Source organism: Podarcis cretensis (assembly GCF_951804945.1).
Source record: "Podarcis cretensis genome assembly, chromosome: 12".
Lineage (NCBI taxonomy): Eukaryota > Metazoa > Chordata > Lepidosauria > Squamata > Lacertidae > Podarcis > Podarcis cretensis.
In genome coordinates, this window is record NC_137181.1 from 13,931,427 (window position 1) to 13,957,838 (window position 26,412).

At 45.0% G+C, this 26,412-nt stretch overlaps 2 protein-coding genes across 3 annotated transcripts in view; both read right to left on the bottom strand.

Annotated features, from left to right (window-relative positions):
* The window catches only part of PTPRN2 (protein tyrosine phosphatase receptor type N2), a 643,066-nt gene that overhangs the window by 113,287 nt on the left and 503,367 nt on the right, over positions 1-26,412 (bottom strand). Inside the window, exon 13 of the mRNA XM_079996433.1 lies at positions 5,629-5,844. Within this exon, the coding sequence (XP_079852559.1) occupies positions 5,629-5,844 (216 nt within the window). The remainder of the gene's footprint in view (positions 1-5,628; positions 5,845-26,412) is intronic.
* On the bottom strand, positions 15,624-20,681 carry LOC307199273 (uncharacterized protein). 2 transcript variants are annotated; one of them, XM_079947075.1, is made up of 2 exons: positions 18,940-20,681; positions 15,624-16,343 (listed from the first exon to the last, which is right to left on the bottom strand). In XM_079947075.1, exons 1-2 carry the CDS (start codon positions 19,472-19,474, stop codon positions 16,270-16,272), a joined length of 609 nt encoding a protein of 202 aa, XP_079803201.1. In that variant the 5' UTR covers positions 19,475-20,681; the 3' UTR covers positions 15,624-16,269. The 2 variants fall into 2 exon arrangements, with proteins under 2 accessions (XP_079803201.1, XP_079803202.1); XM_079947076.1 differs by lacking the exon at positions 15,624-16,343 and adding an exon at positions 16,350-16,955.

Sequence of the window (26,412 nt, forward strand, 5' to 3'; positions counted from 1 at the left end):
ATCAGACTTCTTTTCTTTTTTTACAGGGTAAAATATGTTTTGAAACACCACTACAGACACCCTTACATTGCTTCAGAGCTCTACTTTCTTCCTGCTTCAGAGGAGATACTCGTCTTTGTAATGTGTTCCACGCTTATGCAATTGCTTCAATGCCATTCATAATGCGAAACTGTTATATGCATCTCCAAAGACAGAGCGATTCTCTGTGTCATATGTTACAACGTTGGGTGTTTTGAATATCCCAGCTTGTCAGATGCCATTAGTCTCTTCCAAAGATGCTTATCTGAACATGGCTGGCCATTTGATACAATTGCAAAATGATCCTATTTTCTTCCAAAATTTATACAGTTTATTAGATTCCGCCGTTAAACAAAGTTGTTTCTCTTCTATTTTCACAGCAAGTTGATGTTCAGTAACACCCAAAAGGTATATAAACTTGCTCTGATCTTATAAGACACATTATATTTCCATAAGCTACATGCAGAAATAGGAAGCTGTGCAACGAACATGCCCATTGCTCAAGTACTATATGCAGAGAAACGTATCTGACGATACAAAAAGGGGAGAAGGTTAAACACAGAGAATTCAAGACGTACATTATCCTAGGATGAATCATTCTGAACTTGATTCGTCAAAGACAATCTGAAAATTGACAGCTTAGAATAAAATACCAAAGCGGGGGCAAGCTATTAAAAGTTTGCAAGAAATTCCCTTGAATTTTAACAGAACTTGCAAATTGTGCAAGTTATTTCGAGACCACGTCTTCCATTTACCTACACTGTCGCAGAGGCTTATGGTTCGGTATCACTTGGCAGATCCAACCCCTTGAGCAGATGCTGTTTTAATATTTCAAAGCCTTAACCAAACCAAAATGCTTACTGCAATCAAATGGAAGCTTCTGGTAGCAACCCTCATACGGTTGAAACAAAATTGGGGGACTCTTGAATGCTCACCTCTGGAAGTGCAAAGTGATCTATCCAGTTTAATGCAACGCTTGGAGAGATTTCACAGCTTTAATTCGCTTGCACACTGTTTTCTTACAGGGGTAAATAGGCTACTCTTTGCTTGAGACTTAACAAACGCAAATAATCCTTTGAGAATTGTATTAGCATAAAAGATGAAACGGGGGTGTGGGAAGCTTAGCAACCTCAGCCTCATTCTATTTTAACACCGATTCCCCCACTGGAACAATATTTTACTGATGATTATTCGTGGTCTAAGAGATTACGTTCACTAATAAAGTTCTTCAGCTCAAAATGAAAAACAATAAAACACAACGCAAGCAGGGTCACTTGGCACCGTCTTCTACAGCATAGCAATCCACCATGTATGGGGTCAAAAGGCAGAGTGCAGTTGTGGAATCACAAGCACATCTCTTGGAACAGAACCAGCAGAGCATCCCTAAAGAGCAGCAATCATCAATGCACACTGCCATTAATAAATTGCTCACTGATGACAATGAAAATATGCACTTACTGGCAGTGTTTACACACTACCCTCTTTGCACTCCACGCCTGAATGCTTCTCCCCTCCCCAAACCATGGTTTATGTACTAGAGTCTTCAAAGCACGTACAAGTAAAACCAGCTCAATATTGTAAAACAATAAGTTTACGGTGAAGTTCCTTTGGTCGCATAAATAATGGAGAGAATATGAAGTTCGCAAAATATTGAACTGGCTCTATTTACTACCACCAAATAAACTATAACGTTTTTAAAAAATCAAAAGCATGTGGTAGAAAGAAATAAGAATTTATTCTAATGGTCTGGGGCTCCAACACAGATTTAAATCAATTGCTGCATGTGCAATTAAGCAAGGATGTGACAGTATTAAAGCAGACACAGAAGTAGATGGTGCGCATCGAAGCATGTATTTGCATGTTACACACATGATAATTTACACTCTTATCGTATTTCACACTGACTGCAGGAAAAAGCACCTGTGAAATCAAGCTACATCCTTCCCTCTTCCCAAAAAGAATAAAAAAAAATACATCTGCCATGTGCATTTTTTTTCCTTTTCTTAACCCAGAGGAAGCAACACAAAGCCAAAAATTCATGAACCAAACTACAGCTCTTGGTATATGCCTCTGTTCCATAAATATACAACTCTCAATGTTCAAAGTGCTGCGTTTTATATTTTATATTACATTGCAAGAGGGTGACAACTTAAAAGATTTGTTTGATGGCTGACAGATTTTTTTTTTTTAATTCCTGATAATTAATTCTTAAATACTTTGCACCCTATTTGACAAAAAGAACCGGTTCAAGCATGGCAGACATATAAGAAATATTTCTGCTTGGGAGGAAAGGGACACCAATGATTGGTGCAGAGTAGATTTATGTTCCATAACATTCATTATGCCTCAACAACTATGGCCTACGTGCATGGCATGATTATTGCAAAACCCCTTTATGAGATCATTCATACACTGAAATCACTTGATACTTTAAGACTGACTTCAGAAGCACTGAGGTTTCAAGAAAACCTTGAAAGGATAGCAGTGCCAATGCTCTTTCAATGACAACACATTTCTCACTTCTTCCTCTGCTTTCCTAACAACACTACATTGCATCAATTAGAAGCAAAGCCTCCAAGAAATGAATTTACAAATATTTCAACTAAATTCCCGTATTACAAGAGGACAAGGTGGATTTGCTCCCCGCCCCCATTAAATGCTGAAAAAGGAGGACTGGTTTATTTGCATAAACAGCATAATATTCTGGAAGGCACCAGAATGACAGTCACTAGTACTTTACTGACATCAAATGGAAAAAGTGTGGATTAAATGTTTAAGCAAAAGCATGCTACAGCTGTAATAGCAAGTGCCTGTGAATACAGATATACAATTCCCAGTTTTAGAAATTACATTATATTCAGTGAAATCCTAAGCGTTTTTACTCAGAAGTAAGTCCCTCTAAGTTCAATGGGAGTTATTCTCTAGTAAAAAGTTTAATACTGCAGCTGGCAAAGGAAGGCTGATTCAGAAGAGTTACATGCGCCCTAAAAGGATTTGGGAGTTTGTGAACATGTGGTGTGCTTTTTGTCTTCAATATTCCCAAGCAAGAACCAGAGAATGATTACCCTTGCCAGCACTTCCTTAATATGATAGAAACATCATTATGCAAACTCCAGCTTTCCTATCTTCCTCCTGACACTGTAAGTCACCTCATGTAGCCTGGGGTCAACACAGCCCACACTAAATAGCACACACATTAATTTGAACTTCCAATTATGAAAATGTTTTGAATGATCTCCCCAGGGCTATTTGAACGTATGAAGTTGTTCTGTACTTGTTTTGATGAGGCATTGGGAGGAGAAGGGAGGATACTCAAGACTTTCAAGAACTACTTTAAAGTGAGAAAATATAATGACATGAATTAATTCATAAGAATTCATTCTTCTTCTCTGGAGTCCACAGGATGGAAACTTTGCTACTAATTCTACCTGGGAAGCAGCCTCAACAGAACAAGTTTCTAAACAAGCACCCGGAAGAGCCAGAACAGGCATTGAATGGTTTGGCATTTGATTTGATTGCGATATTGTATTGTCCTTTAGCACCAACTGAATTGAAAGCCAGAGACTATGCTGATTCCCGGAAGGCAACAATCAAGCCCTCCTTCAAAAAATCTGCATTTAAATTCCAACCAGCCTACCTTTATTCTGATCAAAGATGTCCTCACAAAAAGCAGTGGAACTATTTGGGTGAGGTGTGGAAAACCCTCGAACCCCGTTCAAAATTGGGTTGACAAAAGGGACTGACTTTTGAGTAGACATGTATAGAATTACAGTTTTAAAAATGTTAACTTTAAAAATAGTTGCTTTAAGTATATATACTATTAACTGTTATACTTTTAAAAAATTATATCGTAGAAAAAAATTAAATAAATGAGGCTTAAATTTCATTTAGCATCTGGATTACAAATTCTTATTAAACAAACCAGAGCTCATTATAAAATCAATATCAACTTAACCAGTGTGCCCCAAGAGAAATGGCAAAAAGGTCACTCCCAGAAATTCAAACAATTTTCCTGCTGGAAGGGCATGATTTTAATTACAGATACCATTAATTAGAACTGTCACAGGGAAGATTGTCCTCTTACTTATCACAAATAAGTATGATTTCCCTCAGATTATTAAATTTATATGAATTAAAAGAAACAGAAAAAGCTTATGTGTTCCTTTGTAAATGATAACACTTTACATTAAAAATGCCTAGATAAAAATTTAACAAAACTGGTTTAACCGTTTGTTGTTACGTAAACACATTTTTTTTGGTTTCAGCAAATGTACCTTTCTCTTCACTGAGGCACCTCCCCCCCACACCTCCCTTTGATAAGTCTCTCTCTCTCTCTTTATTACTACTTTACTTTAGAAGGTTTTCTCCTTCTGCTTAGATCTCAAGTTGAAAGCTCTTCCTCTGAAATGCTAATAAGTTGGGCAGATGTTTGAATTCAGTACTCTTACTGAACATTTCATTGGGTATGCAATGCTGCCCTCCCCCATGGAGGAAATCACACAGTACAAAGATGAGGAGAGAGGGAGAGAGAAATTGGAGGGAGAAAAGGGGACACAGCTTCAGTACACCAGGATACAGATGCAAGTGCCCTGGGTTGTCAGAGAACACAATGGTAAAAAAATAGAAAAAGGGAAAGGCTTCACAACTCAAAAAGTATACTGAACATTTTATTATTTAAACGCATAGCTCACTGTTCCGAACTTTTAGCATTTCAGAGCATTATTCTACAACTCGGGAGAATTTTACAAGAATACTAAGATTTGTGGACAGCCAGATTAACTGTTAAGATTTGTCCAATTATGCAATGTTCAGTACCATATATAAAATGCCAACGCAGGCGACAAGAAAAATAAGGATTGCCTATCAAAAATAATCTGCCAGTCCTTGATCAGTGCTTCCGAAATAGCACCTTTCCCCTCCTATTTACTACAGAAGCCTCACCTATAATGTTTCCATATTCCTTTGCTTCTATCTGCTGTCACTGTTCTCAGATTTTTCATTTTTCTTTTATTAAAAAACAAAACAAAACCCAAAACACCAACAGGCCTGCTTCTAACTTCTCTAGCGCTTTCAAATTTATCAGCATTATATTCCAATCTATCTGAATAATGGGAGAAACTGACAACTGCGCAGGTCAAAGGTTCTTTTCATATCACACCTCCAAGAAGTCAATGATTCAAAGAGAGGAACACCTTCAGATAACTGGGTGATCCATGCCTCATAAATTGTAAAGATTGTTTTTAATATCTAAAACGCAGTGACAGCTTCTAGATATTGATGTGTGTGGCGTGTGGGGTTTTTTCTTTTCCGGGGGCATTGAAATTGGCAACTACTTATTTTAACGTTTCTAATTAGAGGCACATTTACAGCAAGCTACAAGAATAGCAAAGATTAATAACAAGCAATAAAAAAGCTGCTACAGTCTACGGGGGAATATTAATGGAGGGACGCCCAAGTAAGGCATTGTTTAAAGAAAGGGGGGGGGGAGAGAACCCTACCTCGGCTATAAATAAATAAAAGCAGCACTCCCTTGTGTGGGGGATAATAAATAACGGTTTTAAGTATCAGGAAAAATAAAGAGCTGGTGGAGTGGAGAGGCCGGTCTCCTACCTGATAAGCAGCAGTCGCACTGGAGCTGTTGTCGGAGCCCAGGCTTGTCAGCTTCTCCTTCAGTCTGTGATGAGAGCTGTGGCGGAGGCAATAGATGACCCCAGAAGCCACAAGGATCCCAAAAATGCAAGTGATGGAGAGGAGGGTTAGTATGATGAATTTGGTGGTGTCTCTCTCTTCCTGGGCATGGTGGGGCAAACGCTGGAGCTTGCTTTTCTGTACAAAAAATAAAAATAGGAGAGGTGGGGGGGGGGGGGGTTATTATTTTTTTTTAAGCAAGGGCAGAAACAAGAGAGCAACCACTACTTGATCCTGCCGCCCTCCCCCTCCAATGCCAACAGGTGAAATCACAACACAAAATGAAGAGAAATTGCCACAGTACGAAATTGCAATCAGGCTTCCCTAGCAGAATATTTCAGGGGTTGCAACTACAATCCTATTCATTGAAAATAAGCCGCAATGGATAAAGAGGGTCTTATTTTCAGTAGACATGTATAGGATCACACTGTTTATTTCACACACCAGTTCTTTGGGATGTGTCAGGATAGGAATTAAAAGTTTGGGATCCATTCCTAGGCACGATTAGTCAAAAGTATATTCCATTAAAGTCAACGGCATTTGCCTTCCCCTCGATGCAGTACAGACTGCACAGGCAACACAGTCTTACATGTTTTTACTTCGAAGTACAAAGTGCAGAATTCAACGAGTCTCTCTCACCCCGTCCCCAAATCCCATATTGTGACCTTAAATGAACTGGAGCAATAGTCAAAAATCCACCCAGCTATCTGGAAAGTAGTATCACTGTTTTCCTCCACCACCTAAATGAGATGTAAATTAAAAAGATAATTCCCTAGCACATACCTGGCAACATCGTTCATAAAATATCTTTAAGAAGCAGGTAAGACTGTCTTTGTGAGCCTATTGAATTTGTCATAGGAAAAAAATTATTTCCAGCAATAAACCTGGTAAGATATTATCACAACCAGTTTCCCTCATGATACTCTTTGCATAAAGTGGGATGTAGATTTCTTCTGCTCCACACCTGAAAAATTGACTTCTCAAAAAACACTGTTCTCCATTAACGTTTTATTTTTACTTATGAGGGAAGAGTTATCAGATGGGGAGTGCTCATCTCTCCCTCTTTTCTTCCTGGGATAGAAACAAAACAAAACCAAAGTTCAACGCTTCCAAGCTCCTCCACGATATATATATATATATATATATATATATATTAATGTGTGTAATTTTGTGTGTGTGTGTGTGTGTGTGCACAGCGACAGAAAAGAAATCCTGGTGATGCCTTTCGCTTGTCTCCATGCGCTCAAAAGTTGTCCAATAATTTCCCCTCATTAGCTTCATTATAAGCTATATTAGCAACAATTAAAATCGCAACATGGCTATGAAAAGCCCAGGCACGCAAGATTGCAGGCTCGCTCATTTGGCCAGCGCTTGACAATTACTAGGGAAATGAATTGAAAAGCACGCCCCTGCCTCAGCTCTGGTTGCTACAAGATGAGAACAATTAGCCAAGTCCTCTCCACCACCTCATTTCGCGTGGTAACAAAATGGATTTCCCCCCCGAATGCCCGGCCCGGCCTATTCATTATCTCGCCTCTCTTTAGTAATTTTCTGCTCCGCATTCAGCTGGCCGCCGCTTAATTTCCTCCCGGCTAGCACGTACACAAGCCGCTCTTGTGTCAGGCCCCACTCCGGTTCCTTTCTCTCTCTTAAAAAAATATATATATCTTGGAATCAGAAAAGGCCACCGAAGCAATTAGCGCCGCGTCTTGACTGGGAACATAGCTTGCCATTAATTAGCCTCCTTGCTTTAGCAGCGCGCCAGTTTAGCGCGGGGCTCGGGCTTAATGGAACGGAAAGGCAGGTCCGGGCAAAGCGTTCCTCCCACCCTTCGCCGCCTTGTTGCGCAGGAGCGAAAAAGAGGAGCGAGGCTCGCCGGCTGGAGAAAAAGGGACCGACGGACGGAAAGGAGGCAGGCAGGCAGGGCGCGCAGTCGCCCGCTCTCGCGGCTTGGTCGGGGAGGGGCTCCTTCGCCAGCCGCTCGCGCCACTTTGGCTCTCCAGACGCTGCTGCTGCTGCTTCTGCTTCTCCTCCCGCTGCCTCTCCAAAGCGCTCGAGGGATCGAAGAAGGACGCGCTCCGGCGCTCTCCCGCCTCCTCAGCCAGCGGGAGGAGTCTTCCTCGCTTCCCCCCTCCCTCCCTTCCTCCCCCCAATCTCCACCTGCCTCGCCTCTCCTCCTTAACCCAGCGCAGAGGAAGAGGAGGCGGCGTTGAGACCTCCGGCGCGCAAAAACGCGCTCGAGTAGATGGGCGACGCTTCGCCTCTCGCCTCCCTTTCAAGCGGGCGCGCCTGCCCCGCCCGCGTGTCCTCAAGACCACGTCCCCACCCCCCTCCCCTCGAGATTACCGGGAGGAGAGGGGACCGGGGGGCTTTGAGGGGCGCCTCCCTGCCACTCCGTTCATTTTTCAGTTTAGACGGGGTGGGTTGGTGCTAGGCTGCTGTCCTGTGCTCGCCTACTGGGAGTGGTAAGGCCCGTACTGAACACAGTGGGACACTTCCGACGGGTCAGGCTGCACATCTCATTGGTTTTTAAGAAGGCACAGCCTGGAAGTGATATTACTGGGAAGGAAGCCCTACGAAGATAAAAGGGCTTGTCCTGCAAGTAAGCATGATCCAGGCCGGATCAGAAGGCTACGGCCCTATATGGCAACCTACTGAACTTTTTGGAACGGAAGGGAAAGCATGCGCAGCAATGGGCCGCGTGCCCCGCTGGAGTGCCACACGGAAATAAGTGGGCATCGGAATATCAACTCAGTCATTAGACCTGCAGCCCTACACATCCGGATCCCCAAACCGCATTCGGACGCAGAACTTAACTCCCAGTGTACGTGCTTTGTTCTGAGGAGTGTGGAGTATGTGCTCTTAGCGTAGGGACTCTGTTAAAGATTATTTGCGAGCTTGAACACACCATACATTTAAAGAACACTTTCTCAGGAATCCTGGGAACTGTAGTTTAAGAGTGCATCTCTGGGAGGTGTAAACTTCAGTTCCCAGCATGCTTGGCAGGCTGCTTTAAATGTATGGTGTGTACTCAGCCTAACCAATACGATCCTTACAGTACCTTACTCGGAAGCAAACTATGAATATTGTAGGACTTAGTCCCAGGTATCAGGGTTGCAGTGTAAACGAGCGGGAAAAGTGGGGTCAGTTCGTGGCACCCTCGGCTAAAACGTCTGGCGCGCCCCAATCTACGTAGCAGCGGGAACCGACGGCAGTGAGGTCCACAAACCAGCAGAGAACCAACCCAGCATCCAATTTGCGGACCTGGCTGTAAAAACACACACTGCAGACGAGCTTTGACCAAGGGTCCAGTGGGTCCCGTTGCTAAAAACAGTGGGTGGGTCCCGCTTTGCTAGGAAACAGATTCAGGGAAAGCGCCCCGAAGGGACCGTACAGTACATGGGTTTTGACCGCAGCCCCACTCGCTCTTCCTTGGCGAGGGCGGGCAAATCCGTTGCTCCCTAACACGGCAGCTTCTCCCACAGGTCTCTTCGCGCGTCCTCCTCCGTCCCTCCCTCTTCAGGATCTCCCTGCCGCCCCGTTGCCTCTGCTTTCCCTTTCTTAGGACCGCCATATGGTCCCTGGCCCCCGCCCCACCCCGCCCGGGTTTCTTAGGCCCCTCCGCGCAGCGGCGCCCTCCTCGGCCCCGCCCTTCCGTTCTTGGAAAGCGCCTTTGGCCGCGGCCCTTCCTGCTGGGGAGGGCAGGGGGTCGCCCGATAAAGCTCTCCTCTGGCGGCGAAAGGGCAGGCCCTCCCCTTCGGAGGCCAGTTCAGGCTGCTGGCTGGAGCTCAAGGCCTGGCCTTGGCTCCACCATTAGCATTTAATTGAAAGCGGCCCCCGGCCCTCTGGCGAGGGAGAGGTCCCTATCTGCATCTAAATAGGGGCGTTTGAAAAATGATCTTGCCCTGGACTGGAGACCCGGCCTCGCTCGCCCCATCTTCTCTTCCCTCCCCACCAGAACTCCAATCCCCCCTCCCCGGGCAGGGCCTGGCCTGAAGGGGCCTTAATTGGACGCGCTACAAAGTCCCCGAGACAGAAGGAGCGGCTGCCCCGATGTTTAGGCTTGCTGTGGGGACAGCTGCCGCGAAGGCAGGGTCCCCGCACCCCCGTCTCACTCTTTCTCCAGCAGCTGCGCACCCAACAAGGCGGAGGCAGGGGGCGCCTCCGGCCTCTTCGCCGGGAGACCAGACCATTGAATGCATGGCCCCGATCCTGGACGGGATTCCTGGGAAATGAGCCTTCCCCCCCAGCCCATGTCGCACACGAGAAATCCCACTAGACGCCTCACTTCTTCTTAAACATACTTCGAAGGTGCTGCGCATAATAATCCAGGGGTAAATAGATGAACTGCTCCGATCCTAAGCGGTCAAAATACCAAAGCCAAAATAAGAGCAGACCCAATGCACAAGTCCCATTAAGTTAAATGACGTTTACTCACAAGTATTGCAAGTATTACTCACGCGGTTGCAACCTAAATATGCTTAGGATCAGGGTTGCTAATTGGTTGTTGCAGCATTCAAGAGATGCGCGCCCACGCACCTTGCGTACATATATAACAGTGTCATATGGAAAGAAGAGCGAATCTATTTATGGTTTGCATAAGAAAGCTTTTTCTCTGTAAATTATTGCCCGGCTTATTCTGATAACAGTGCGGATATTAAATAACGTCAGAAAGAAAGAGAAACCCACACTTGTCCACTGTGGTCATCCCCCCCCCAAAAAAAAATACACCTCCCCCAGCCCCTCTTTCATAAACATACTGGTGAGTCACTCTCTGGGCCTCGAATCTGTAAAATGGGACTAATAGACTGCAATTCTGCACTGGGAGTAAGCCCCATCGAACTATGCAGACGCGTATAGGATAGCGATGATGCTGTCCTCTTTCAGGATTCTTCTGAAAGAAAAAATGAAGCAACAGAATCCGCTTTGCAAAGTGGCGAGTTCTTCTACCACTGATATAAACGATAATGGTAAGCAAGCCTCTTAAATCAAGAGCTGTCAGGCCCCTTTCGCGGAGCTGACTGGCCCGCGGCCACACGATCCTTAATACAAAATAAACGGGGTTCTCATTCGCATTTTTAGCTCGGGAAAATCCCTCGGCAAACTCTGAGGAAATCACCATGCGAAGAGAATATCATCACAAGCTCTATAATAAAGCGCTGTCAAATGTAAGAATTAAACAGATAAGGCAAATAATTTATTTCCCTTTAATTTTCAGCAGCGTTTCGTTTTTGTCCAGACTACTTCCAGGTTTCCTATGGATTCAGAGTTTGGGTTGTTGTTGTTGTTTGTAAATAGGTTTAATTTGCATAACGATGTTCCTGCCTCCAAGCCGAGCTGCAAATCGGAACGGGGCTTCAAATTGCTTTACAAATTGACTGCTCATTGTTGAAAAACGAAGAAACCGGAAGCCATTTTAAGCAGGGCCCGGAGTGGCAAACGCCCCCCTGTGCGCCACCGCCGTGTTGCTGCGCGCACGCTTCGCCGGGGGCGGCGGGTTGCCAGCAGACTCGAGGCGGCCTGCCTTGGCGTTGCCTTGGCTCTTATTTCAAGGGAGCCAGCCAGGGAAGGGGGAGGGTAGCGCTGGGGAGACCCCTCACTTTCAGATATGGCCAGGAAACTGCCCGCGAGTGGGGAAACATGCGAGGACCCCGAGATTACGCTGGTGGAGGTTCCGAAAGGAGGGCTGGAAGAAGGTCCAGAAAACACCAACATCTCGCACACAGAAAGGCGCTCTTCTTTAAAATGGCCAAAACAAAAGAAAAAAATTCCTTCCAGTAGCACCTTAAAGACCAACTAAGTTAGTTCTTGGTATGAGCTTTCGTGTGCATGCACACTTCTTCAGATACCAGTCACCCCTGGCTTGGATGTAGTCGCGGTAAGGCAAGTGGCGCAAAGCAGATTCTTTTTTGCCTACTTCGCCAAAAGAGGAAACCACCTTCCCTCTCTTCCGCAATTTGTACACAATGCCCTCTCCATAAATATCTGACGATAACGCCGGGCTCCGGGTTTGTTGGGAACTCGCGTTTCTAGCCCTCATTGTTCAAAAACAAACCCCACAAAGCGCTTAGATCGCGTGTGGCCCTTAAAGCCTTTAGTTCTGTAGCCGATACGCGCCCTTTCAGGGCAGAAGAGGCCGAAACCGAGTAACACGTTAGCTCGCCTATGATGCCAGGAGTTTCTCTTTTGGGGGGAATTAGTCCCTGATAAAGCGCCCCCCCCGACGGTCCTCAACTGCGCATCCTTCCCACCCTGTTCTAAAGATGCCGCTTTGTACGGATGACCCTGAACGGTTCCCGTACTGAACATAATTCCGCTTCTGTTTCTGCAAATATTGTCACAGCTCAGGTTTAAGCAAACCTGTTTCTGTTGTCGAAGAAACAGGGCATGTTTCGAACTACACAGAACCCTTCTTCACCATAACGCAGTCAGATAGGAAGGCGCATCTGACGAATTTCTAAACAGCGAGGTTTCTTTCCATTCCGACCTATGAAAGACTGGAACGTAGGCAGTCCCTCTTCTCGAAACTGGACCGGCTGAATTCCTAATTTGCAAACATCCCAGGGAAACACGTAATGCCTGCGACCCTCACTCGAGATCCTCAAACCGATCCATCCATTGCGCCCCACCCTAACTTCCCCGCAGCTCGACCCAGCTCCGGATGGTCCCGCTCCAAACTTCAGGGACAACTCAGGGCCAGCGCTGCTGTGCAAATAATGCGGGTCCGAGGGTCTTCCTCTGCGCGCTTCCCCCGATTTGTCACCTCCACGACCCCGGAAGGGAGGTTTACTCTCTCCATAAAGGTCTGCGTAAGCTTGCTGACAAAAGTATATACCGCCAGCGCTCTGGAAGGAACCGAGAGTCCTGAAGGACTTTTGAGATCCCGAATACATTGCTGTGAGGATGATGTCAAAGCGCTGGTACCCGCCTCGGGTGCATTCCCAATACAACTTAACACGGATCCCCAGCTGTCTCGTCAAACGCTCTGTCCTTCTTACAGTCGGGATGGTTAGTGTAACAAATGACCTCCCCACTCCCTTTACAGGAGGAAAACTTCTCTTTTTTTGGTAGAGTGACCTGGGCATGAGCTCAGGATCAGGTAAGTGTTGGTGCCTATTCAGGATCGGTTGATAAGAGGTACAAAAGTGTGATCCTATGCCCTTAGGGGAGGGGGTCATCCAAAGTAGGTGGGGGGTGTCCTGTCCCCCCCCCCCCATTGCACCCTTTTGAGTGGGTGGGATCTGGATACAGAGACCCATCGATCCTATCATATCCATTGCTATTTCTGGGTCAGTGAGCTGTGACTGGAAGAAGCTTGAGGTTTGGAAAGAAAACCTTCCCTCTTGTCAGGCTGAGGAATCAAAGGGAATCCGAAAGCAAGCTAGGCTTGTATTGGTGACATTAATCTGGCTTTTCCAGCAGCATCCCTACCCAGGTGACACAGGATAGAAGGTAATGATTTGTTTCCTGATGCACCCCTGGCTAAAATGCTTAGAAATAAAAAATAATTGTGAATCCTCAGGCTGTGCCCCTGCTATACACCAAGTAGAACTTGGGCTTTAAAAAAGAGGCAGCTTTTAACTAGCTGTTTGTTTAGTCTAGTTTCCCATTCCAAACCGGACTCTACCTGACAACCTCATGCACAGGAGGGAGAGAAGGCAGGAGGGTTCTTTCACCCTGGAGTTCCCAGTAATCTCCCACTTTGCCTAAGACCCCCCACCCCACCCCATCCCCCCACCCCTCCCTCCAGCCAAATGCTTCTATTGGATCCAACAATCAGGCCTCGTGGAACAGAATCCGGGGTTAATTAGAGGCGCCCTGTCAGACTTGACTCGAAATGGGGGGGGGGATCTTTAAATATGTATGAATTTGACATTTACAGTTGGACGTCTTTAAAGCACAGCATCCCCTTCCTCTGTCACTGGCTCAGTTTGATGCTGGGATGTTGAAGTGTGTGTGTGTGTGTGTGTGTGTGTGTGTGTGTGTGTAGACAACTGCTGTTGCATAACATGGGAACAATCGCAAATATCTTCCTTTTCAAAGTTTAAGGCCTACCAAATGCACGGGATGGGGGGACGACGACAACGACGTTTCTTCTTCTTTACAACAAAAAATGCAAAATGGACTCTAAGGAATAATTAAAGTGAAGTGCATTAGAGTATCTACTGAATGTTTATTCGCAAGCACCTTAAAACTATGCTCTAAAGCAGGGTATTCTCTAGGACTGTAAAACAGGGACTCTTAATAATTCCTGGGTTTCAGCCCATCATGCCAATGCAGAATGATGACTACCATATATATTTATTAATCTTACCCTACATAGCAGCTCAAAGAACTGGCCTACCCAAATGCATTGCCAATCAAAAATGTTATTTCCCATTGCATTGTCTCTTCAAGGAAGTAAGAAAGGCATTTCTTTGCCTTTGCACCAGCTTTACTAACCCTCCCACCCAAAAGCCCTTTGCACAGTTGAGTTTCAGTAAGGAAACACCCACCCCTTCCCCAAAAAACGATGATGCTAATGTAATCAAACCATGTTTGATATCCTTTCATTGCATCTTCTTCAACAGTCACAGGTCTGACACACTTCCTCAAGAGGAGGAGGTGTGTGCATGACTGCAAGCCCAGCTAGATTGGAGGTTGCAGGTGCAGGTAACATTCCACACCAACAATGGCCTGTAAATGCTTAATATACATTAATATCATTCAGGCAAGTGAATGTACTGGAAACTGAAGGCAACGATGGACTGCTTGAAACTACCCTCAGTTATCTTCATAATATAGATGCTACCTTAGATACAGGTGCTTTACAGATTATCAGCCTTAAATACCAATTCACATTTCCCCCTCCCCTCCCTGTTTAAAATGGGCATTGCCATCTTACAAAGTAAACTTTGTAAGAATGGAAATGCCATTCAGCTAAGAACCAGCGAGTGTAAGCCTTCGAACTTCAAAAGCTATTGCTCAGTTGAGATAAGGACACACTTGGCTGGCAGCTGATGCACACTGCCTTTCTACTTCTGAGAAGAAAAACGCATTTCAATATATATATATTTCTAAAATAACTTGGCAGTAGTATTTAGTGGCACATAATACACCAGAGGGGTTTTTCCCCTCATTTTTTTTTATAATTCTTTGTTGATGACACATTATAATAGATCTGAACACAAATAACAATGAAAACTAAATATCTCAGTATGCACAGATAAATAAAACTTCGGAAAATGATTTATCTTAAAATATGATGACTTTTTAAAAAACCCACCTAATGCTATTTTTAATTGAGAATACACTCCAGAACCTAATAAATGGGAGAAGTCAGGCAGAAATAATCATGTATTAATTCTCTACATTACAAAATCTTTTCAGAAGCTATTATCAGAGCAAGAGGCATTGTGGTTAAGATTCAGGGTGGGAGAAATCCTTTGTGCAACTGAAAGCTATTGTTCCTCTGTGCTGATGAAATTGTACTTGCAAATCTGCCATTCAAGGAGGCCAAAAAATGAGGGGGGGTTGAGTCCCAAGAAGAAGAAAAGGAATGACAAGAAAATAATTATTCTTGACTATAAACATATATTAATATACATTTGGACTCAGCAGGATTAAAAAAAAAGGAATATATAGTTTTGTAAATTGTGCAGCTATTATCTATAATATTACTGTTAATATCATCTAACCATATTTTCCAAGAAAACTCCTTTGGAATAACTGACCTTGTTTTCATGCAGTACATTTATTAGAGTCACATTATTGATTTGACTAAATAAACCTTATATTAACTGTGATCTTCTGGGGGATATTTTCTTCTCAGGATAAAAAAAATGCAGGAAATATATGCTTACTTAACCTTTTGATACTTTAAAGAATTATATGTACAAAAATCATCCTTACAGTAAATTGGCATTTTAAAATATTTTTATTGTTCTTGTTCTTTACAATGATACCCATTATCACAAAAGTGCTAAACACATCTCCGTGGAAGAAAATTAACTCATTTGGTTTAAATTGAACTCAAGTTAAGTTTGCTAGAATTGCATCAAATTGACTGGACCGATACTCAAGTAAATGCGTTTAGGGTGCAGTACTACACAATTGCAGAAGCAAGGCCTTAAGATATCAGAGCTGCTTCAACACAAGAATGCCATGTTATTTGTGTTCAAATAAAATGTGTTCTTGTTTACTGACTGTCACATCATACACCACGAAAAGGACATAATTTAGTGGCTCACAGTGCAATCCTAGTCCTGTCTACTCAGAAGCAAGTCCAACTCGAATTCTTGTCTTATTTATTATTATTTATTAAATTTTTATACCGCCCTTCACCCAAAGGTCCACTGGGCAGTTCACAACATAAAAATGCAAAATGAGAACACAAAATACACAATAAAACAAAAACAAACAAACAAACAACCCCGCCTCTCACAAACACAATGAAAAGGCCATAGAATGCTACTTGAATGGAGCATATGCCCAGGTAAGGGGTTAGGACTGCAGCCTCAATCTCACATGAGGTTCTTTAAGATTAGCAAGAGGTTTGTATGTATAGGGATGGAGACAGCATCCTCATAGCTCCCTGTCCTCCATTAACACCTCGGATGTTGATTCAAAATTACTTGTAGCAGATGTCAGTTCATCACCTGAAACAAGGTCAATTTAATGCTTTTACTTGGAGAAGGAAGGGGAGGGGGGTGCAGTCAGATGGGAAGGTACTTTTCCCCCTTCTTTGAGAACCTATGGAGAGGTTGAAAAGATTAGACAAAATTGACACACAAAAAAGGCAGATGGATTTCTGGGAACTCCAGCTTATTCAAATCACTGAGAAAGGTCATGGTGCGAACCATAGACCTATTCTTTTGGAGGGACACAATGATCCTTCCTCAACCTTCAACCCCACAAAGCGGGGGGGGGGGGGCTACTTCTCTATACCTTTTAGAAGGATTAATATCCCGCAACAATGAAGGAATCGAATCCGAGGCTTCAGACAAGTTTCAAAGATACCAGCATCAATGGGAGATGCTTTCTTCTTGTTTCGTAATGAAAATAAAAGAGCTGTTTTTGTTGTTTACCAAGAGAAAGACAGGAGGAGCTGCTTGCACCAACAAACCAGTAACCTTGCTTTTCATAGGTGTTATGCAATATGTATACGAAAATGTCAATAGTTGTCCAAAGGGTTAAAAAAATGAGTGGATCTCTCTGTCTGTCTGGCAGTATTGTGGCAAGATGAAATTTACAGGCATTTTAATATTCTCCTAGGCAAAAGAGAGAGATAAAGGAGAAACAAGAAAGGGTAGATATATGCACAGCATAAACATATTGCTAATTACTTGTCAGAAATATTCTGAAAATATGAGTAAAGAGAGCTCCCTCATTTATCTATGTACACACACACTTTCGCATGTACCAGTATATGTTTTGAGTGCTTCCATTAATATATACATGCCATATTTGTAGTTTACTGTACCCATATTGCATGTGAGTAGGTAAACACACAGTGCTCGCATCTATTTCCATTGTTTTCTGCCCTCCTGGTCAATATCCTGATTGCCTAACTATGCCCATTGCATCTCTATTGAAACACGCCAAATTTAAAACAAAAAATTGAAACGTATATCCCATTTTGCCAGCTTCCCTCAAGATTTCACTAGGATGTGTGTGTTTTATATATAAAACAAAGCATAGCAGAAAAGGTCGCCTTGTTTCAAAATCCTAGGCTGCCTAAATCACCTGCTTTATGTCCTTCTAATATAAGGATCACAATACTATGCATGTAAACCCCGCAGGCATACCAGTGTAGGCTGAGCGTAGATATGGAATCATATACTGTATATACACGCCGTCTAGAGAGACGCATTTGTTCTCAACTCCCCATTTTGCTCCCAATACGTCAGCAGCTAAATTTTAGAAGGGATGGGAGGACTATAAAAGGAAGAAGTGTGGCCGAACTTTGCTTTCCATCTTGCGAAGGAGTCACCAGCGCAGGAACAAGAGCAACTGGGAGGAACTTTGCTCAATCGGCTAAGCATGTTGTTGTTGTTGTTGTTGTCCTCCTCCTATCTCTGGGATTTTCTAAGGAATGACCAGGACCAGAGTGATGGGGGACTTGTTGGAAGCAAAAAATGCTGCTTTGAGGTCTGGTGAGGTCATGATGATTCGGGAAAGTAGTGGAAAACTGACTGCTAAGGTCAATGCAACCCAGGACAGAGGAGCTACAGGTGAATCTTAGGACTATCGATGCTAAATAGGAACACGGGTTAATAGCCACAGACGACGTGAGCCAGTCGGGGATCGCTCCGGGGACCTTTGGCGACGGCCCACGAGGCGAAGGAGGTAGAGGATCCGGAGATCCTGCAGGGCGAGCTCTGAGGGGTCCCCTCCGCGCATGTCAGCGGTGACCTTTGCACAGAAGCTGCTGCCGGGCAGCTTGGGAGGCAAAACAAAAGAACTTTCTTGTCTTTTGAGAAAGAGAGAGAGAGAGAGAGCGCTCTTGGTCGCCAGCCACACAATACGCAACAACCAGGGGGCAGAAGCGGCAAATCCTGGGCGGGAAAGAATGCGCCCATTCCTCAAGTGCGCGACTGGCGCGGGAGCGAGAGATCGGCTGGGTCAGATGCGCCTCTGGGTGCTTAACAACGGGATCAAGGGGGGCTGAAACCACACACACACACACACACACACACACACACACACACGCCTTCCAACTTTTTCCGGAACAGGGGCGCGCGAGAAATGCTTCAGCAAAACAAGGATAAGAAAGAACCAGGGCAGACGGGCGCTCTCACTACGCGCGGAAGCCGCCGGCGCGCGCTAGCAAACCACCGAGCACCGTGTTCACCTCCCGATTCCCCTGGCGCTTGTCGCCCAGCACCGACCCTGCGCAAACACGGCCGCGATTCTGCTGCTGGCGGCGACTTCAGCGCCGGCAGGAAGGAGGCAAGCTCCCGCGTCCCAACCCTTCCGCCCCCTTGAGCACGTGGCCAAGAACTCGCCCCGGGAGCATGGACAGAGGGCCTCTGAGCATGGACAGAGGGCCTCCCCGTCACCTCTGGCCAGCACCGACCGCGACCACCGGTCTCTGTCTCTCAGCCATTCTCACCCAGGCCGGGATTCAGCGACGGGGCGACGCGGCCAGAGCGGCTCCCCGCCCAATAAACACGAGGGCGCCAAAAGCTCCACGTCGGGCGTCGCTGAAAGGGAAATTCCGCGCGCCATTTCCGCCCTCGGGGCGCCCCTTACCTGCCGCCATGCCTTCCGCCTCCCTCCGCAGGGCTCTCAAGCTCCAGAGAGGCATCTCCAGCAAGAAGAAGCCGCCGCCGCCGCCGCCGCCGCCCAACTCGGTGCCCCGCTCGGAGCTCCAACTCCCTCCCGTCCTCCGCCAGGCGATACAAAGGCGGGAGGCGGCGCTGCTGACAGGCTCCTCTTTCCCGGTCCCAAGGCAACGCGACGAAGCCGCTGGTTCCGGCGCTCGCCGCCGCCGCCGCCGCCCGTTTCCCAGGGCCTCGGCGCAGCTGTCCATCATCCCGGGGCGCGAGGGGGAGCGCACCGAGGAGCGCGCGCGAGAAAAAACGCCCGTCCCATCCGCCCGGGCTCCGCTCTGCCCCTCCTTTATATTCGCCCGCGCGCAGCCCCTGCTGTCGGCGGCAAAGCACATGGCCCATCCACCGGTTGCTATAGCGATGCCTCCCCTCCACAGGTTGCTGACAGCAATTGGCTGGCGAGGCTCGGGCTCTTCAGAACCCCCTCGCTGGCGCGGGAGGCTATGAATGGACATAGCCTTTGTCACTCATTTGTAAAAGCTGCTTGGGGTTGCTGCTGTCCCCCTGCTTCACGCTCACTTTCTCTCTCTCACACACACACTCCCCCCCCCCCCCGCAGTCATTTTTGTGCCACTCTGGCCAAATGGAAGCTGAAGGGAGAACAATGAGGGGAGCGTCGCCCCCTCCCCGCAGGCTCAAACATCAATGGAAGATAAAATAAAATCAAAACCCTCTACGATTTGCATCAAAATATAAGCACCCAATATGTCCGTGTCCCCTGCTCTTCTAGCACGGACTTTTCCTGAAGGAGTGGGGGACGACGACATGAAGCGGAAATTCAAACCAACTCTTCTCCACTTCATGCGATGACGTGTTTTCACTTTAATCAATATGAGAAAACCTTAATATTCTGCATTAAATAAAATGCCTGTCAGAATTAAGGTTGCTAGTACTGTACTGGAATAACCTGGAATATCTAGTAGACCTCCGGTTTGCCGAAATACCCAATGCTATTCAGTTGTTTGAGGGGCAAACTCCACCTAGTTTCATTAGTGTCATGGGGACTGTTAAATGCTTGTAAAGTGCTAGACTAATTTAATTAGTGTTTGGAGAGCTATTAAATAACCAGCTAATATTACTATATAATTGATGTGGCAAAATTCCTAAGCCAAGAGTCATATTTGAAAGCCTTGAGGTGGACCTCAGTCACCAGTCACACAGCCCTTGCCTGCTAAACACAGGACAGTTGCTTCACGCTGCATAAAAAATATCCATCCATCTAGGCCAGTACTAGCATCAGCTCCCCATAGTTTTAGGAACACGTTCCGCAACCAGAGATTTTTTAAGCTAGAAATTCAGGATTTAACTTTCAAGCTTCCACATGCGATGCAAATGTTCTCACACGGAGCAGTGCTCATTCCCCCAAACCAACATTTTTCCAACAACCATCTCCTGTCGCCATTCCAGTACCAGTGGGAGAAGGGGAGCAGAAGAAGCAGCTGTGCCCCCAGCAATTTTGTTAAGGCGGCCACAATTTGACTACAACTGAAAGGAGTCCTGAGGTGGTATTTATGGATTGTTCCTCTTCACAATTCAAGCACCAGGCCACTCCCTTCTTACACCACTCTCAAGTTCTGCTGCTTGCTGCACTGGATGAACAAGCTCCTGATGTGCCGTTGATGAACCTTGAGGATTTATTTTTAAAAATATATACACTAACTTTGATTGCTCAAAGCGGTTTACAAATGGATAAGAGAATAAAGTCAAGGAAAAACCCAACAACCCTAGTTTAAAACACACAAAAGTTAAAATACCAAAACAGATCAACGCTACCTTAACTTTCCAAGCATCTGGGCCGGCCTGTCTAAACATGGACGTTTCCAGTAATGGGAAGGCACCTGCTTGATCTCAATTGGCAGGGAGTTCCAAAGTTCAGGCGCTGCTGCACTGAATGACTGAGTTGTTATAAATGTGGAACAGGTATTATGTGGCACCTGCAGCAGTGCCAATTCCTCTGGTGGCATGGGTGGGATGTGTAATTTTAATTCTGTTTCAGTCCACTTCCTTGAATCGCCACATGTCACCCACATGCACTGGGCTACTCCTTGTTTAACAGCTAGTATAGTTCAGTGCAATGATTACAGTTCTGGAGGCCACCTAAATTGAAGTTGAAGTTTAGGCATGGTGAGCGACATCGACTCAACTCTCTCAGCCTTTCTTCCTTAAGAGGAGGGCACTGGCAACAGGTTCCTACACTGCCCGGTCTTCCTATGCCTCTCAAAAATTCCTGGTTGTGTCCTCAAACTGAACCTAATTTTTAAAGTTGCCCCGCACTGCCTTTGCATATTTCTCACCAAGTTTTCCTGTACTGCTGAATTGGCCTTGCAACTGTGTCTAATGCCGCCTGCAGAGCTTTGTAGTGCTCGCCTAGCTAACAATGCAGCAGGGGCTTTGCTCAGCTCTTGTCCTGGAAAATGGGAGGCCCCCAAAAAACTCCATTTCTCCATAAGGGAATGCTCTGCAAAATTGTGGAAAGTCTGAATGTCCCTCGCTGTGCCTCTCCTTTCAAAGCATTTTGTGTCTGAAAGGCATTCTGCGTCTTGTTTCAGAGTTCAGCAGGATGAGAGATACGGGTCTTCGTCAAAGAGAACACTGTAAGGCATGCAAAGCATCTCTGAAAGTAGAATCTCAAAGTTATCTCAAATGCCTAGTTATCTAATTGTAGTGTTGTATTCAGAAGGCCATAACACACATGGAAAGTAAACGGCTTCCACTCAGCTACCTTTGGGTGCCCAAAATACCACTGGAGATGCAGTCTTTGGCCTTTTCTCTCTCTATAGTTCCAGCTCAAGACCGACTGTAAAATCACAATCATATTTCCAATTTCTGATGAATTCTATTCCCTACTGCTGGTGCTGACGTGAGCTAACTGGTTAACATTTAACTCCTGCTAAATGTTTACTCCGTTAACTAACCGCCTGCACTCTCTCTCGCTGATGAAGTCCCAATATTAGAGAGGCATTTACACTCCCATCCTTCCTCAAGTGTAGCATTTCTACAACTCGCAATGGTGCAGGAGTAGAGGAGGGAGGGGATGGATCTGCAGGTTAAGCCAAACATCTGTTTGCACAGCGCCTTTGAAAATCCCACAGCTGCAGCAAACAGGAGAAGAAAGGAAGAAAAGAAATGAACCCGGGGAAAGGAGCTCTTGTCAGATGCAGATGACAAGTCTTTGGGAGGCCTCTTTAGTGTCTGGCACTCTTGAAAGCACCATGCTCCCCTCCCGCCTCCCCCTGCTATTGTTTCCCCCCTTTGCCACGACAGCTGGGGATGGCAGGCCCAAGCACGGCAAAGCTAGCTTCTCCCTAACAAGCCCTCCTCTCCCCCTTTTGTAGGCCCCCAGCTGCAGGGGGGAGGCAGCTAGCTGTTAGGCCACCTCTCTGTGATTCTGCCTCACCCTCCGCTGAAACCGCCTATTGAATGGTCTCCCCACAAAACGGGAATTTCTACCAGAGTATCCTTTAATCTCTTCCCCCATGTCCCCTAGAATAAACCACCAGGCCCCTTCTATAAGGACAAATGGTTCCAAATGCAACAGGCCATTTCACAATCAGGCAATGTAACCGACCATGAGAAAGGATGATGGGAGAGGAGAGGAGTGGGACTTCATTAAAACTAGATTGCTGTATCATCTTTCACTTTTTGCCTCCTCCGACCTGCACACCATCCTATGAGATAGGCTTTTTAGAGTTCCCACTTTACAGACAAGCCATAGAAGACGTTAAGTGGTTATTCTTTCACCCAAGTAACTGAGCACAAGGAAGTGGGAACCTTAACCCAAATGCTAGTCTACAATATCCACAGCACTAAAGTTGCTACCTTGATGTGACAATCCAAAATAATAAATGCTGAGCTTAGCTCAATAGAAGAGCATATGCTCCGCATGCAAATTACTCAAAGTGTAATACTCAGCACTAATAACTCATACCCCTCCCTGTTACCCTGGAGAGATGCTGTCAGTCATGGAGGAGACAACACTCACTTACATGGTCAAATGGTTTGGCTCCCTATAAGACAGATTCCTGTGTTCATACCTGCAAATTGTGGAAAGATGCTCACAAGACTACCTTGTTTTTGTACTTCCCTCAACAATTTTTTTTTTTTAAATCACATAAACACACTGTTCTGGATTACTTATTCCAGATCATCTACCACTCCATGGCCCAATCGTCCCAGAGAATCACAGTATATGTGTAAATATGAACTTGAGAATGAGAAGACATCACTCTTTCCCCCCCTATTTCTTAACATCCCTGAGTGTCAGTTCCTACTCCCACCAGCTAATGAGTATTAATGAATCCCAAATCCTTATTAAGTCATTTATTTACATTTGTTTAGATAATAAAACAAATCAGAACAAAGCCAGTGTGGCAATTATGCCACATCTTTGACACTCTTTAACACCAGTCCTTGGCTCTTAAAGCACAAGGCCATGGAATATTCACAGCCAACATGCAGTTCAACCATAACTATGCATGATATAAGATTTTAGTTGATTAATGTTCCTACTTTTGTATAACCAATTTGCTCATTAACCATCTTATAATAAATACAGTAAGTCTCCCAGCACAAGGGATCTTTGAAGGATACGTAACAAATAACACAGCTTCCTTTGGCTTAAAGTTATGGATAAGCAATTTGTCCAGGCAAACCATTTCATGGCATTCCCCATGTAGAAATAAGCAGACTTTGCCTACTACTCCATTGGCACTGAGTCAGTAGTCTTTCACAGGAGACAGCCTGGATTACAATCATATTTTTAAAAATCCATGTTAAATCTGCAGTGAACGAATCAATCATTTAATTGCACCAGACTACTTAACTCATGCTTTCAATTTCACTGAAGAAGGAGAAGCAGGTTTGAATTAATAACATGGGCATGTGGTGTGTGTGTGTGTGTCTGTGCATATTGCCACACACAACCCACCTGACCCAAGCTAGAAAACCATGTAGATGCATATGAACTAACTGAGTATTATCTTCCAGCACTGAGGCCCTTGGAAAGATGCAGTTATGACATTTTCTAGCAATGTTGCAACCACATGCATGCATCTCCTTTGCCCTCTTAGACCCATTTCACATGTGTTAGTGCCACTTAAACCGCCTTTGAACACTCTCCTGTCCTTGGTGTGTATATGGAAAAGACAAAAATACAGTTTCAAATATACTTGTACAGTGGTACCTCGGGTTACATAAGCTGCAGGTTACATACGCTTCAGGTTACAGACTCTGCTAACCCAGAAATATTACCTCGGGTTAAGAACTTTGCTTCAGGATGAGAACAGAAATTGTGCGGCGGCAGCGGGAGGCCCCATTAGCTAAAGTGGTGCTTCAGGTTAAGAACAGTTTCAGGTTAAGAACAGACCTCCGGAACGAATTAAGTACCGGTACTTAACCCGAGGTACCACTGTATATCAAACCAATTGATAGCCACACAGGGAGGCAGATTTACAATCGCATCTTAACTTTCTTTCATGGCTTCGGTTTGCCATGTGTGTAGAAGTTTCCCTTTGGTCATCATTAAGAAGAATTATATATTTTTAAAAGTTAGATGATTGTGCCACCATGTTTTTGTTTATTATAAACATTTCAGTCCCATCCTTCTGCTCTAGAAGTTTCCAGAGTGGCTATAACTAACAGTGGCTATAACTACAATGAACGTGGCTATAACTACAATGAAAGATTTTTATTTTGCTTTTGGACTTATTTTATCTCACGTATTTTATACACTGTACTCTTATTCACTGCTTAGATATTTTATGTTAAGTGGTCTATAAATTATTAACACACACACACACTACTTTTTGTAGGGGTTGTTCAGTGTGGGCGGCATTCAAATAAGCTTTACTCAGAAAAGGTCTGTTGAAATTAATGGACCTAACTAGGTCATGTTCATTAATTTAATTGGTTCTACTTTGAGTAAAACTTAGTTTAATACCAACCGGTGTTTCCATTTTTGGTTAAGTTATCCTAGGGTATTCAAGAATTCTCCTAGCCCCCTTTTCCGTTCAGGACAAGCAGTCATAGTATTTGATAAACAAAAGCAACCTGCGAAGAGAAGATTGACACCTAGTTCTGAAATTTCCAAACAAACAGTAAAAAGAGGCCAGCAATTCCATCCATAAATCAAATGAGTTTTCTTGGGTTTTTGTATAAGATGACATAACCCCACTTTATAGATCACAGCTAAAGAGAGCAAACCTTTAAACTATAGAGAGTGTTTGTTCACACACAGCACTGAAAAGCACCTTTGAGCTTCTCTTATCCTAGTTGTCTGATGGTTTAATGTTGTTTCAGCAGAAGGTTGCGATGGTGTATTTATGGTACCTGAGCACTGTAAGGTGGAAGCACGTTTTGAAAAGTCAAAACAGGGATGTGGCGGGGCAACAAATCAGAATGTGTCAGAGGGGTGAGGATAAGTGTATGCCTGGAAGCTGCTCTGATCTATAGCCATAGAAAGAGAAGGGAGAAATCAAGAAGATCCCTGCTGGATTGGGTTGAAGTCACATCTAGTACGGCATCTTGTTTTTACAGATGCTTATGGGAAGCCCACAAGTAGAACACTCTCCCCAACTGAGATTCCCATCAACTGGTACTCAAAGGTATATTGCCTCCAACACTGAAAGCATTCTCCTCTATGAATGTTCCCTTCTCTTCCACTGACAAATGCTCCCAAGGAGAGCATGCTGTTATGAGTTTGGGTGGGGAGTAGGCCGTATGCCGAGACCCTTCTAATTCCTGGAATAGCCAGGCTAGCTTCCGAGAAGCAATACCCTTTTGGGGTGTTAATAATATTAATAATTATTTATTATTTATACCCCACCCATCTGGCTGGGCTTCCCCAGCCACTCTGGGCGGCTTCCAACAAAATATTAAAATACAGTAATGCATCAAACATTAAAAGCTTCCCTAAACAGGGCTGCCTTCAGATGTCTTCTAAAAGTCTGGGAGTTGTTCTCTTTGACATCTGGTGAGAGGGCGTTCCACAGGGTGGGCGCCACCACCGAGAAGGCCCTCTGTCTGGTTCCCTGTAACCTCGGCATCTCTCAATGAGGGAACTGACCTCGGTGCTGGATCTCAGTGTCCTGGTTGAACAATGGGGGTGGAGACGCTCCTTCAGGTATACTGGGCTGAGGCCGTTTGGGGCTTTAAAGGTCAGCACTAACACTTGCAATTGTGCTCGGAAACATACTGGGAGCAGGTCTTTCAAGAACGGTGTTATGTGGTCTCGGCAGCTGCTCCCAGTCACCAGTCTAGCTGCCGCATTCTGGATTAGTTGTAGTTTCCAGGTCACCTTCAAAGGTAGCCCCATGTAGAGCCCATTGCAGTAGTCCAAGCGGGAGATAACCAGAGCATGCACCACTCTGGCGAGACAGTCCGCGGGCAGGTAGGG